The 14029-nt window shown below is 39.3% G+C and overlaps 1 protein-coding gene across 1 annotated transcript in view; it reads left to right on the top strand.

The window, feature by feature from the left end:
- LOC137372786 (mucin-21-like) overlaps positions 1–13731 on the top strand; it is a 66063-nt gene extending 52332 nt beyond the window's left edge. The window contains exons 3-5 of the mRNA XM_068037035.1: positions 2299–2577; positions 5250–5413; positions 7264–13731. Coding sequence (XP_067893136.1) covers positions 2299–2577; positions 5250–5413; positions 7264–7311 — 491 coding nt within the window. The 3' untranslated portion in view covers positions 7312–13731. The remainder of the gene's footprint in view (positions 1–2298; positions 2578–5249; positions 5414–7263) is intronic.
- The last annotated feature ends 298 nt before the right edge of the window (positions 13732–14029 follow it).

Here is a 14029-nt window from a genome sequence, read left to right as displayed (position 1 = left end):
AAAAAGCGCCATTCCCTGACACAGTGAACCCACAATGGACTTTTGATCACCAGACGTTGAAGGTGGGGGAGCTCACATTCCAGGTTGACTGCTAAGATGGCCGAATACACAAATGGACATAGGCAAACCAGCTAGTCACATGACTACAACAAAAACAAGAAATGCTGGATTCACTCAGCAGGTCTTTTGTTTCAGATTTCCAGCATCCACAGTATTTTGCTTTTATTTTAGTCACATGACTAACCTGCTGAGCAACCTGAGTTTTTTGAATTTGTACAAACAGTTTGGGCAGACAGTCTGTTTGCTACTGGACTGAGAAGATCTGTCTCCTGTCTGCTGCCATCTCTTTCTCACAAGCCTCTGAAGCCACATGAACCCCAAGAGAGAAAAGTCTCCTACAGCGAACAATGTTTAAGAAGAATACTGGGTCCCAACAAAAAGCAAGATCTCCCTACAATCAAGGACTCTACAGTGAGTTCGAAGAGTCGTAACAAAAACTCTTCAGATTGTCATGTTAGGCCCCCACCTGCCAAGAATGAGGCACATCAATTTTGTCATGAACATTGATTTTTAACTGTTGTTGGAGCGAGGAAATGACTTGTTAAACAGATCAGCATAGCTGGAAAAGAAACATTTGCATACTAACAGACATCGTAGGTGAAGAAGCGCATTCCAGGGTCAGCTAAGGAGGATACAATCCACAAGGGCCAGGACTGGTCACATGACTCTCTTGCTGTTCCAGGGTTTTCTTTTGAACTGGCCGCAGAGAGTTTGAAGGCAGAGTGTCCGTTTGCTCCTGGACTGAGAAGATCTCTCTCCTGTCTGCTCCCGTCTCTTTCTCACAAGCCTCTGAATCCACTGAAGACACATGAACCCCAAGAGAGAAAAGTCTCCTACAGTGAACAAGGTTTAACGAAAAGCAAGATCTACCTACAATCAAGGACTCTACAGTGAGCATGAAGAACCTTAACAACAACTCCTCAGATATTGCCTTAAGCCTTTCCACTTTATTTTTCTTCTACTCTTTTCTGTCTCTATTTGCATGTGTGTATCGCAAATGCATGCTAGCGTGGGCGCGTCGTGTATCCGTGGGCATTAACCGAATTAGAGTTTAAGTTCACGTTTAATAAATTTCAACTTTTCTTCTTTAAACCTAAGAAACCCTGTTTGTGTTGGTTTCTTTGCCTTATAATTGGAAAGCGGTGAGCAAGGATTCACCCAAGGGGGAACTAAAAACATGGTGTGTTTAAAATTAAATCCTGTTAGTGAGACCAGGTGAAGGCTGCGAGGGAACCGAGGACACCTTTCTCACCTGGTTGTAACAACAGCTTTCTTTCAGTGGTGCTGTGTAGGTGCTATTAGCTTCAGGCCACTACAGGTCTGAGTTCTGGGGAAATGTCATCGACCTGAAATGTTAACTCTGTTTCTCTCGCCCACAGGTGTTGCCTGACCTGCTGAACATTTTCAGCATTTTCTGTTTTAAATTTTAGCTTCAGACCGTTACTTGCATTGTTCTACTACTGCTTTTGTATTGCTGTGATGGGAAATTGACTACTTGCTCAAATTAATGAGGTTAAAGATAAAGCTTAGACATTTTTCTCTGATCCTGTGAATTATAACGCCAATAGTGGGAGGCCAAAGTGATCAAGATTACCTTATTGTTTAGTTTAGAGATACAGCACTGAAACAGGCCCTTTGGCCCACCGAGTGAATGCCGACCATCAACCACCCATTTATACTAATCCTACACTAATCCCATATTCCTACCACATCCCCACCTGTCACTATATTATACTATACTAGGGGCAATTTATAATGGCCAATTTGCCTACCAACCTGCAAGTCTTTTGGCTTGTGGGAGGAAACTGGAGCACCCGGAGAAAACCCACGCAGACACAGGGAGAACTTACAAACTCCACACAGGCAGTACCCAGAATTGAACCCGGGTCGCTGGAGCTGTGAGGCTGCGGTGCTAACCACTGCGCCACTGTGCAGCCCATATGCTTTGAGATAACTTTCTAAAATTCAATCTTGATGATCTCTTTTTTCTGAAGTTTTTGTTTAACATGTCTTATATTTGAGCAAAGTACTTTCAGCTAATAATTGAAACTCATCCTCATACCTGGCATAGATCCTTGACAAAGACCCTCAATGATTATTTATATTGAGTTATTGCAATATTTTTCAAGTCTAAGCTGAGAGTTGGGGAGGAGAGAAATTATTCCCCTTGAATTAACTGGGCCTTCAATGTTGCTGAATTATTTTACATAAATGAGCGTCTCTTGTGTTTCATTTTAGAGTCAGCCAATGACATGCTAACTACACAGTCTCCAGAGTCTGAAACCCTGCCAATGCAGCCAACTTTGCAGATTGCCAAGACCGTAGCAACTACAGTGACATCTAGTGGCCCTGGAGTGACATCCACCATTACAGTGGCCTTGTCCACCAGTCGTACAAGAGTCACCACCACAGTGCAAACAGCTGCCACAAGTAGTACAACAATCAACAAAGCAGCCACATCATTTTCTGTGCAGCATAGCGAGGAGAATTTGGCCAACACCAAAACGATGGTGAATGGTGGGTGATTTAGGAGCCTTGTTATCTCCTGTGAGGAGACTCGTGTGGAGTATAAACACCAGCACAGATTAGTTGGGCCAAAAGGCCTGTTTCTATGGTGTATATTCTGTGTAATCTTTGTGTTGTCAATTCTCTACATTTGCCAGTTATTTAGTATGGTTTGGGGAAAAAATGGAATTGTAGAAAACGGATACGTATGGGCTTCCATAACTGAACCCTGAAAAAGGGGAGGGTTAAGCAGCCTGTATTTCTGAGATTCTCCTATTCCTTTTAGTGGATATGGAATGGATGGAGATAGAGCTATGCAATCCATGGTTTTTTTTTTAAATGATCTAGCAACATAAAGGATGGATTGAGAAAACACACTTTGGCCAATTGAACCTGTTCTCTATCATTGTCATTAGATTCCACACAGTGCAAATTATAAATTTATTTAGTCTTCGAAGGGAACTAGATGACTTTGGAGAAAACCAAACTACCGTCAAATCATAGAATAGTAACAGCACAGAAGGAGGCCATTCAGCCAGTCGTGTCTGTGCCGGCACTCTATAAGAGCTACTTAGCTAGGTCCACTACCATGCCTTTTCCCTGCAACTTTATTCTCTTCAGATAATTATCCAATTCCCTTTGAAAGCCACAATTGAATCTTCCTCCACCACTCTCAGGCAGTGCATTCCAGATCCTAATCACTCGCTGATTTAAAAAAAAGTTTTCCTCATGTCTTCTCTGGTTCTTTTGTCAATCGCCTTAAATTGGTAAACTCTGGTTCTCTACCCTTCCATTGGGAACAATTTCTCTGTGTCTACTATGTACAGACCCTTCATGATTTTGAACACCTCTATCAAATCTCCTGTCAACCTCCTCTCAGGAAAACAACCCCAGCTTCTCCAATCTATCCACGTAACTGAAGTTCCTCATCCCTGGAACCATTTTGATAAATCTCTGAAGTCTTCACATTTATCCTAAAGTGCGGTGCCCAGAATTGGACACAATATTCCAGCTGAGGCTGAACCAGTGTTTTATAAAGGTTCATCATAACTTCCTTGCTTTTGTACTCTATGCCTCTGTTTCTAAAGCTTAGGATCCTATTGCCTTCTCAACCTGTCCTGCCACCTTCAATGAATTGTATCCTTTATTTTATATTGCCTTTCCTCGTTCTTCTTACCAAAATGAATCACTTCACACTTCTCTGCATTAAATTTTATCTGTCACATGTCTGTCCATTCCACCAATCTGTCTAAATCATCTTTAAGTCTATCACTATCCTGCTCACAGTTCACTATACCTCCAAGTTTTGTGTCATATGCAGATTTTGCAATTATGGCCTGCACAGCCAAGTCTAGGTCATTAATATAAATCAGGAAAAACAGTGGCCCTAAGACCAGCCCCCAGGGGAATACCACTATATACTGTCCTCCAGTCTGAAAAATACCTCTTCACCGCTGCTGTTTGCTTCCGGTTACTCAGCCAACTTTTATCTGTGCTGCCACTGTCCATTTTATTCCATGGACTTTAACTTGGTGACTACTTGTTGGAAATCCACGTACACCACATCAACCACATTACCCTCATCAACCCTCTCTGCTACCTCATCGAAAAAAATCAAGCAAGATTGTTAAACAAGATTTATCCTTAACAAATCTGTGCTGGCTTTACTTAATTAATCCACATTTGTCCAACTGACAACTTTTGTCCTGGATTATCATTTCTAAAAGCTTTCCTACCACCGAGGTTAAACTGACTGGCCTGTAGTTGCTGGTTTGTCCTTGCACCCTTTTTTGAACAAGGGTGTAACAATTGCAGTTCTCGATAGGCAAACTTGGTTAAGCTCGCAGATATCAGGTTAACCTTGTAACCTATTCTTCCTGAACTAGTGCCATGCCACAGCCGACCATCCTCTTGTTTCCTCGTCCTATACTTGATGACAGTGTTTTTTGGCCCAGCCGTGATCCGTCTCTATCAGCCCTTTGAGCCTGTTATCCCATTTTGTTGGATTATGACTGATATGTACCTCAGTTCTATTTGCCTTTTCTTCCTATCCCTTGATACCCTTACCCAACAAAAACTTACTGATCCTAGTCTTAAGTTTCAACTGGTCCAACATTTATTGCCTTTTTGGGATGAGCATTCCAGATTTCCACTGCCTTATGTCTGTGGTGATGGGGGATTGGCCATCTCTCTCATTTTAAGATTTATGCTCCCTTGTTCTGGATCCACCATCAAAGGAAATAGTTAATCTGTATCTGCTCTATGAGTAGACTTGTGTGGAGTATAAACATCAGCACAGACTATTTGTGCCAAATGGCCTGTTTCTATGCAACCTTTTTTGTTTCTTTATCGTCTTAAAAACCTCAGATAAATCACCCTTCCACTTTCTAAAGTTTTTGATGCACATCGTCTTCCAACGTGAGGTTAATTTGGGGGAGGACACACAAAAAGCTATGGCAAATAGTGTGTGATACTGCCACAAAAAAAGAGAAAATAGGATCTTTTGGAACGCTCTTAGAACTTTCAGACCAATGATAATTTTGCTGATTCTGACTGTCGAAGGAAATAGGGAAGTTTGTTATGGTAAGTTAACGATTAGACAAGTTGAAGGGTGGTGTGGAGGAAAACTCCAACTGACTTGATATAAGGCTGTACAAGTAAAAGTGCCTTTTCCTTTTAAACAGGGAAGTCAGTTTCTAATCCAAACCAAACCAAAATGGACCCTCTGGTTATAGGAATGATCACAGTTTTCTTTATAATTATTGGAATTGTTTCAATTCTTGGATTTATGAAGTACCGTCAGCGAGTCAACCAACCAGAGTTCAGGCGCCTTCATGAGCTTCCAATGGTAAGAGTAATAATGAAAGTAACTGTCCTGGTACCTCAACTCCTGATTTCTTAAGTTTTTATTTAATATGGTGAAACCTTTAATATTAACTCCCACTTGCCAAAGAAATATGTCCTTTTAGTTGTGCACCTTTTTAATGCTATTTGCTACTGTTCACTCTGTTGTAATGTTTATTGATGCTGTAACCATATGACACTGGAATTGAAATGGTATTCTTTTGTGGTGATGAACTGAACATTTGATCAGAGTTGATCTGAAGTGGGTTCCATTGTGCTGTGAATGAATTAGTTTCTGGTTCTGTGGATTACTCTTTACTTCAGGATACCTCATTTGCACAAGGTTGGAGAATGGAAATACCACTTGCAGCTGGCTACTTAAATGCCTGTTTTCCCCATGTACCAGGAAACTATTGGTGGGTGTTGTATGATTGCTTTAAGAGTGATGTCCCTTTAAGAACTCAGTATGCTAATGAACTAAGTACCAGGATGTAGTCATGTGACTAGAAGCCATGGTCACTCTGCACTGTAACACCCTGGACAAAGGTTCTGTATATAGTTTGCTCTGTATGTACTAGTTTAGCTGCTAATAAACATTCTACAGATCTTCAAGGAACTGGAATCCACATACCTCATTGTGTTGCTTAAGATAACACAAAGAAACTCATGACAGTGGGTGTTACCAGACATCCCTTCTTGCCCCCGCCCCCCATCCCCTCCCCCATCTCCAGACACTGTTCTGATTGGCAAGGAAGTTTTTTTAAATTGTCCTGAGTCCAGGCTCCTTGCTAGGCCTTAACCTCACCAATAGGACCCATGTCCCTTGTCTTTCAGTGCACCATCCAGTACTGGAACACTGGTTTCTGAGGTGAGGGACAGCAGCAGGACCTCCTGGTTTAGGAAGTCCCCACATGTGACCTGTCATTTTCCTTGTCAGGGGTGAACAGACATTCAGTCCCTCAGATGGTAATGTGGAAATCATCAAAAATGTGGAGACCCAACGTAACCAATTCTGTTGCATTGGGGGTTTTGCCAGTCTCCAGTAAATGCAGATTGGTAGAACCCCAATGGAATTCCATGTCCCTTGGGTATAATGTGCATTTCCTGTAAGTGTCACAGTTACTTCCTGTAACCTTTTTCCCTGCCACTCTTTTTTTTCATTTGACAGGACAGAATTTGTCTTATTTGGTCAATATAAACAATGGCCCCGATGATGCATTGTTTGTTAGATGGCATATTGCCCCTATTATAAAATGGCACATCTGTCAACGCACTAACCAGCAGCATGGTGGTGCGGGGAGGGGGGTGGGTGTGGATAGCTGTTAATGTGTAACAAAATATAATTTTGGAGATCTTAGCCAATTTCTATAGTGGCTTGTTGGAATGCCGGCATCGCTGGGTCTAATTGCACATAAAAGTTTGCTAATACTCGGGAGAAGAAGACAGTTCAGGTTCTATGTTGAGAATGGTGCAGACATTGTCCTTTAGCTGAAATCTGATTATTCTGTGTTTGTCTGAAACAAATTTCTTCTTTGTAACCTGGATTGTCTGTAGTCGCTCTCTTTTGGGTGAGAATGTTGGAGTCTGTGTATTGTGCATTCTGGTCAGAATGATTTGGTACAACTTTGTGGCAATGATCTCTAAAAATGGAATGTTTCCAGTCTCCTCTTTCAGTCAACATTGCTGCCATTACAGAGCAATCAATAAGAGAGCTGTGCTTGTGCGCACTCAAGTAGCTACTCAGAATGACACCAGGAATGGTGCATGATGTGATGATAACTTATTTTTAACAGAGCAGGGATGGTAGGATCTTCTATTTGAAGTTTCTAAACTAATTTTTGCTTCAATTTCTAGGATGACATGATGGAAGAAGATACTCCTTTGTCTCTTTACAGCTACTAGCAAGCTTTTGTTGCCAAAAAAATCTCATCAACTTGCACAACATTGCAGCTACTGTGTTTTGAAGTATTGTTAGCTGGCATGTTAAGGACTTTGTTTTTACAGTTTTTCTTTTGTGTGAGCCAAATTTGCATTTAAATGTCTTTTTAAAAAAAAAACTCAATTTGGGGGACTGCAAGGGTTGAACATTGGTCAAAATTGAGATTTATTCCTGTCCAAAATATTTCCCTCTATATCCATGGAGCTTTTAACATGTGCTTATTTATTCAAATAAACTTGTAAGTTTGCAACTTTTTTTTTACAATTTAATATATACACATTGGAGGGAGGCCATTAATGACCTTTCCTTTTATGTCTAATATTGTGGTAGAAGTTGCAGATATCCAAGCATGTGCCAAAGGAGCCAGGATTCAGGATTCCCACTGACTGGGAGTCCTGTTGATATCAAAGGTCCTGAACGTGTACTACAAATGTCTTGGGGGTCTGTACTAGTCAGTTTCATGTATCCAGTTATGGAATTGATACCATAGATAACATTTTGAATTGATTTGAACTCTTATTCTACCAAAATCTTTCAATTGCGTTCACGCAATGCTGATGTTTGTGGTTGATCATTGAAAGTATTGGTGTTATGAGCAAGCTCCTTGGAGGAAAAAAACTAGCTCGACTTAGTTAGTTGAATTAAATGTTAAATTGGAATGATGGAAAAATATTGATCGATTTTAAACACTTCAGAGGAAGTTCTGTGCTCATATATTTAATTTCTCCCCGCATCCCCAATAATGTACCATACTTTGCACCAGAATTTATCAAATCACACCACTAGTAAAAGGAACTGAAATGTGGAAATGGGACCAAAGGTATGAATTGCATTCAGAAGTCAAAGTTCTTTTGAATGCTGGAGTTTGCCTCTAAATCTAGATCAGTTCTTGTACCAATGTGTTGCCTCTGGTTCAAACCCTTAAAGATTACTCTTAAATCCTTGTCCATATCCAGCAAAGTGAGCAATTTAATCATATATATCCAACTCAAAAGTTTCTTTTCTGAGGGGTTTTGTCTTGGCTGCAATTCAAAATACACATTGTTGGTTCAGAGAATGATGACGCACATATATTGCAGCAATGTTTATAGAATGGTTTCTGCGGTACAATCTTCAAAAACTTTTAAGTAAGGAAAGCGTTTTGGAAGCTCATTTTTAAAATGTGTTAATGCTGTTTGACTCACATGCCTCCTGTCACAATTGGTTCTTTAAGCTAAAAATCTTTTTGGTGGAGGAAGTTCTGGCTGGCCCTGGATACTACTGAGAGGTGGTTCCCTTTTTAATTTAAAACTGGCAAGGGCACACTGAATATCAAGTTTATAGTTTCTTTTTCTCTTCCTTTATTTATAAAACCCTGAAATTTATAATATTTAGTCCACTCCAAAACCTGGAATGGATATTCTTTGTTCCAACCTCTTTTCTGTCTAAAATGGTGCCTTGCTAAGTTTGTTTTAAGTCCCTTGCATGGATTAACTGAAACTGAATTTCAGCTTTGCTTTTTTGCACAAGCTACAAGATTATTTTTTAGGCTATCTTAAATGTTACCTGAGATTCAATTTAAGGCTGCGATTGTATAGGCTAGTTTATTGTAGATTTACCACTTCCTGGTAGAGATGTTTAGAAATCTGTCACTTTCATTCCTTCATATTTTAATCTAATATTGATACAACAGGTACACGAGAGGTTTCACGCTCTGTTGGTACATGTAGAACTGCTAGCGGTCGTCATGGAGACAGATCGCGTGTTGTGTTTGAGGAGTTTTAGCCTCTGCATTTCACATTTTTGATTTACTGCCACAATTCATATATTTTAGGATTGATCCTGAATAAATGCCGCCAGGAACATCATTCAACATTGTTCTGCCCTACTCTTGTCTTAAGCTACAATTGATCATGCTTTTTTCATAATTGCTATTTCCACAGGAATGTAAGCTGCAATTATTATACAAACCTGAGTCCAACGATACAAAGGCAATTCCATTAGGAGTAGTTCATCCAGCCCATCTGTCTGTTCCGCCATTGAATGAGATCATGACTGATCTGTAACCTCAATGCTTTACTCACTTTTGTTCCATGCCCTTTAGATTTTTGTTGGGTAAGGATATCAATCAATCTCAGTCTCAAAAGCATCCACAGCCTTTTTGGGAGCAATTTCCAAATTTACACAACCCTTTGTGTGGGGACAGAAATGCTTCCTGATTTCGCTGCTAACTAACCTAGACCTAATTTTAAGATTATACCTCCTTGTTCTGGATATTCCTCACCAGAGAAATAGTTTCTCTGTATATGCACCCTATTGCCTCCCAGTACTCCATAACTTCCCTTTTTTGTATTCTAACCCCGTTCAGGTAAAGGCCAACATTCCGTTTGCCTTTTTGTACCTGTGTACATGAACACCCAAATCCATTACTGTTCCACAGCTCTTTCTCGAACTAGTTCGGACTACTTCTGAACAATTGCAATCATCAGATGAAGGATTGTGAATTGGCTTTCTGCTCTTTTTTTAAAGTACATGTCAGTGTTAGGGGTGTTGAATATGTTTGCACTGGACTGAAATCTTAATTACTTGTAGTGAAGATGAGAAAAAAAATTGACTACAGTTTATTGCTGGATAATTGAGACTTGTGCATTTCAAAAGGTCAGCTGTATAAAAGCTTTGCGGCATTGATTATTCTGTAGTGTAGCTTCATTTGTGTAAAAGTCGTAACTCTTTTTAGTGCAATATTGTAGTTCATTTCTACTGAGACTGTGGAATATTTAATAGCCAAAAAGTCGTCTTTGTAAAATCTTGATCAACAAAAACCTCCTTTTATCTAGTCATTCCTTTAAATCAAATACAATGAATCTGGGCCTGAGCAATACTGAGAGAGAGTTCCTATTAACTGGCATGTACTGTATCAATCTATTATGCAGTGTGTGATCAGAAAAGATGCTGAATAAATGCCCCCTGGTGGATTTCCAGACATAACAATGGGAACAGAGGAACTGAAAGAATGGAATCTATTTGTACACAAAGTTCTTTAATCCTCACATTTTAATAAAGATCCGATTCATATAAAACTGCTTAATTCACTTCAGTTATATTTGCCAAACTGTTTTTAACCTCAATATCTAAAACTGGATTTTTTTTTGAATAATGGTGTACCATAGACTAGAAGATTGAGCCAGGGACAGAAGTGACGGGTACTGCTTTTTTTCTCCAGTCCCTCTGCCCCCAATTCATTTGAATAGGCTAAGCTTCGAAGGAATGAAGTCAGTTTTGCTGATGTTAGGGAAGTTATTTTTACTTCAGCATATCTTTTATCTTTAATGAACAGTCCATGAAGTAACAATTTAGTCTAGATAGTAAAGCAATCTTCTGTTTCTTGGATTCTTAATGGACATGCTTTCGTGTACATTTGTCACTTCTCCCCCAATCTTTAGAACTTTCCAACCAGCTGACTGAAAACCCACTAGCCACTAGGAAAGGTGCTGAAGCAGAAGTTGACATATTGGGAGGTGCAACAAAGTTATCAGGGTGGGGGGTGGGGCAGGGGGTGCGGAAAAGAGACTTGCGAGAGGTAACTGCTCATAAAATGCCCATAATAATTTGAAGTTGTATTGCAAAATCTGTTGGAGTTCAAATCAATGCCAGTCATGCAGAATATTTCAGTGCTGTTATTGGTCCACATCTGGAGTACTAATATGTGCAATGTAAAGGGGCCATTCAAGTCCTAGAACAAGCACACTGGAGGACAAGGTTGATCCTTTCCATCAAGAGGAAAAGCTTTTTAGGAATGACTGATGTCTTGCGGAGAGTGGAATCTTGAAGTGTAAACAAGATATTTACTAGGACAAAGAAAGTAAACCTGAAACAATATTTGCAGATATGTCAGTGCAACAAAGGGTTTGAGGTTGTGAAAAGCATCAGGAACCTTTTTTTAATATAGCAAGGGAGCTTAGCCATGGAACTGGTTGCCAAGAAGGGTGTTTGAGGCCATTGAATCTGTTTGTGAAATAGCTCGATCCTCTAATAGTAGGGTTGGAATTCTGGAAGAGATCAGATAGATTCTTCATCCAAAGCCATCTTTCATGATTTTGTCATTCTCTGAAAACATGAACAAAATGTTTATTTTTGGATTTTAATTTTTCTAATCCATTAGACATGGTGGATTTTTTTTTCTATTGACATCGCAAAGAAGATTTTGAAAAGGACAAATGTCCTTTCTTAATCATTGAAATTGAATCTCTGCTTACTTTTTATTCTATATGGCTATTAAGAAAGTTCCCTTTTATCAAAATTGTACAGGAGATTGACAGGTATTCTGTATGTTGTCTGAAAATCCAGAAACAGACGATCTGATTTCTGAAAAGACAGTGTTACATAAAGTTTCAATTTAAAGGCTGCAGTGTTTTTTTTCCCCTTCTGACCCAAGGCCTTTGCCTCATGGAACAGCTCTGAATGCCTTTGATTAAATTGTAAAGTACAATGGACTTCCAATTATCCTAATGACTCCACTGACGCAAATTTAGTTCAAATGATGAGATATTGAATAACTTATGGGTCAGCTCCCATCTGACCTTTTTGATGCTAATGTACAGTATGTTGCTATTGACCTGTGGATTTTCAGCAGATACGGCAAGTGCTGAGTCAAATTGGTAATAACACAATCAGTTCATATCACGTAGCAGTCTGAAATTGGAAATCTAATGTATCATTTTAAGAACAAGATCTTGCCTTTTTTTCCCTCTGCTATGCTGTTTCTCAGTCCTATTGTCATCATGCATAAAAGTTTATTTAATCCAGGTTGTCAATTATCATTTTTATCTTCCCATTGGCACAAGTCACTATTGCTGTAAAATTTCCAGAGTCAATGATGTATGATGTGGCTGTCTGTTAACGTGTATGAGAGTGTGGGGATATTTTGATATGTACTAGGCGAGTGCTATGATGTTTCTTCAATCTGATGGTTGCCTCCTTACATTAGCTTTCTTTGTTTGTCCCCCCCCAACAAAATTTTGAAATCCTTTTCAGGTCAGTTTTTTTTTCTTGCAAAATATGGCATTGTCTAGTCTTGTCTTTCAGCTCATAAGTACAGTCCTGTATTACCATTTAAATCATCAGATGGGCCTATACTTCACACTACTGTCTTCAATGGCAGTCCTGTCTTTGGTAAAGCTGAGAGTTTAAATGATGCACTGCTGCTGGTTCCAGAAGTGCTGAAATCTTTTGTTGGCGAGGGTTCATGCCAGTGCTTCTGGAGAAAGAAACTTCAGTTTTGTCTGGATGCCGGCAGACTGCGTGTAGTCAATGCCTGTAGTGAAGCTGCAACTTGCTCGTGGCTGAATTTTTTTTTTTCCTCCCAGGAATGGTCTGGTCACCAGAAATAAAGTTACTTATCATGACTTTCAAACAACTAATCTGTGTGCTTGTGTAGTTATGGTACTGCGGTATCGGGCCTATGAAATAAGTAAGGTATTACAGAATTGTTGCTTTCTAATGAATTTAACCCATGAAGAGTCTGAAATGATAGTTCTAGAAGGAATTTAACAATGATACCTGATGTGGAGGGAGTCTTGCAGCGAAACATCCTGTGAGCTGGCATTTAATCTTTTTTTAACTGGATAACAGGGAGTCAGGGAGAACCTAATTTTCTAAGGATGAAAGCCATTATTACAATGCTGTGCAAACTGTATATTTTTAAAATGAGAATTTTCAACATGGTACATTTAATTGAAATTTTAAGTTCGAAGGGTACTATCCCTGTCAAATAGCCACTTTCTCTGTAGTAACATGCCACTACCAAAGTCACTACTGGTATAAAAGTTCCAGATTCAAAGATGTATGATATGGGTGTCTGTTAACATGTATGAGAGTATGTGGCCCAGATATTTGTACTTTTAAATTCTTTTTAGCTACTACTAAAACTGTGGAATCAAGAAAGCTATGGGGAAAATTCCAAGAGTAGCACCAAGAATTAAAATCTGCAGAATTGAGGCATCAATGTTAGATCCTATTCTTTCCTTCCTATCCAATGAATACTATTACCAGACTGCTGGTATTGCCAATTTGTCATTTTTGTGCAAAATTTTACTTGTTTTTCAGGACAAACTTTATTTAGAAAGTTGATTAGTCACAATCCTTTTGTGATTTGCATTTAATGAAATAAAATACATTTGTGAACTATGAGGGGAAAACCTAGTTTGCACTATTTGAATTGTATTTTTTTCTTCAAGAAAACAAAGCTGTGTGGAAGAACTTGCTACAAACATCAATCTAATGTTAATTTCCTATGGAATGTATGTTTTTGGCAGGAAGTAGGAAGTGGAGTGTGTTACAATTGAGTGTTAATTTTATACAATTGCCTTATGTTTTTGAGTTATTAAAAATTGGCTTTCCTTCAACGTATACTGTGAATTCATTTGTAAGATGATATAGTTGACGAAGAGGCTGTGTGAAGAGGCAATGGGTTAGCAAACTGTCCTCTTTCATCTGTAGGATCTGGACATCAGCTAATGGGATCAATCATTTCTCTCTCTCTCTCTCAAATCAACTTCCTAAAAGGAAGAACAAAAATAGTACAAAATTGGCATTGTTTTTTATTTGTTCGTGGGATGTGGGCATTGCTGGCTAGACCAGCATTTATTGCCCATACCTAATTGCCCTTGAACTGAGTGGCTTGCTCGGCCATTTTAGAGGGCA

The sequence above is a fragment of the Heterodontus francisci genome, chromosome 8, assembly GCF_036365525.1.
Source record: "Heterodontus francisci isolate sHetFra1 chromosome 8, sHetFra1.hap1, whole genome shotgun sequence".
In the NCBI taxonomy this organism is placed as follows: Eukaryota; Metazoa; Chordata; class Chondrichthyes; order Heterodontiformes; family Heterodontidae; genus Heterodontus; species Heterodontus francisci.
The sequence above is the reverse complement of the archived record's forward strand: the minus strand, read 5'-3'. Positions and strand labels throughout refer to the sequence as shown.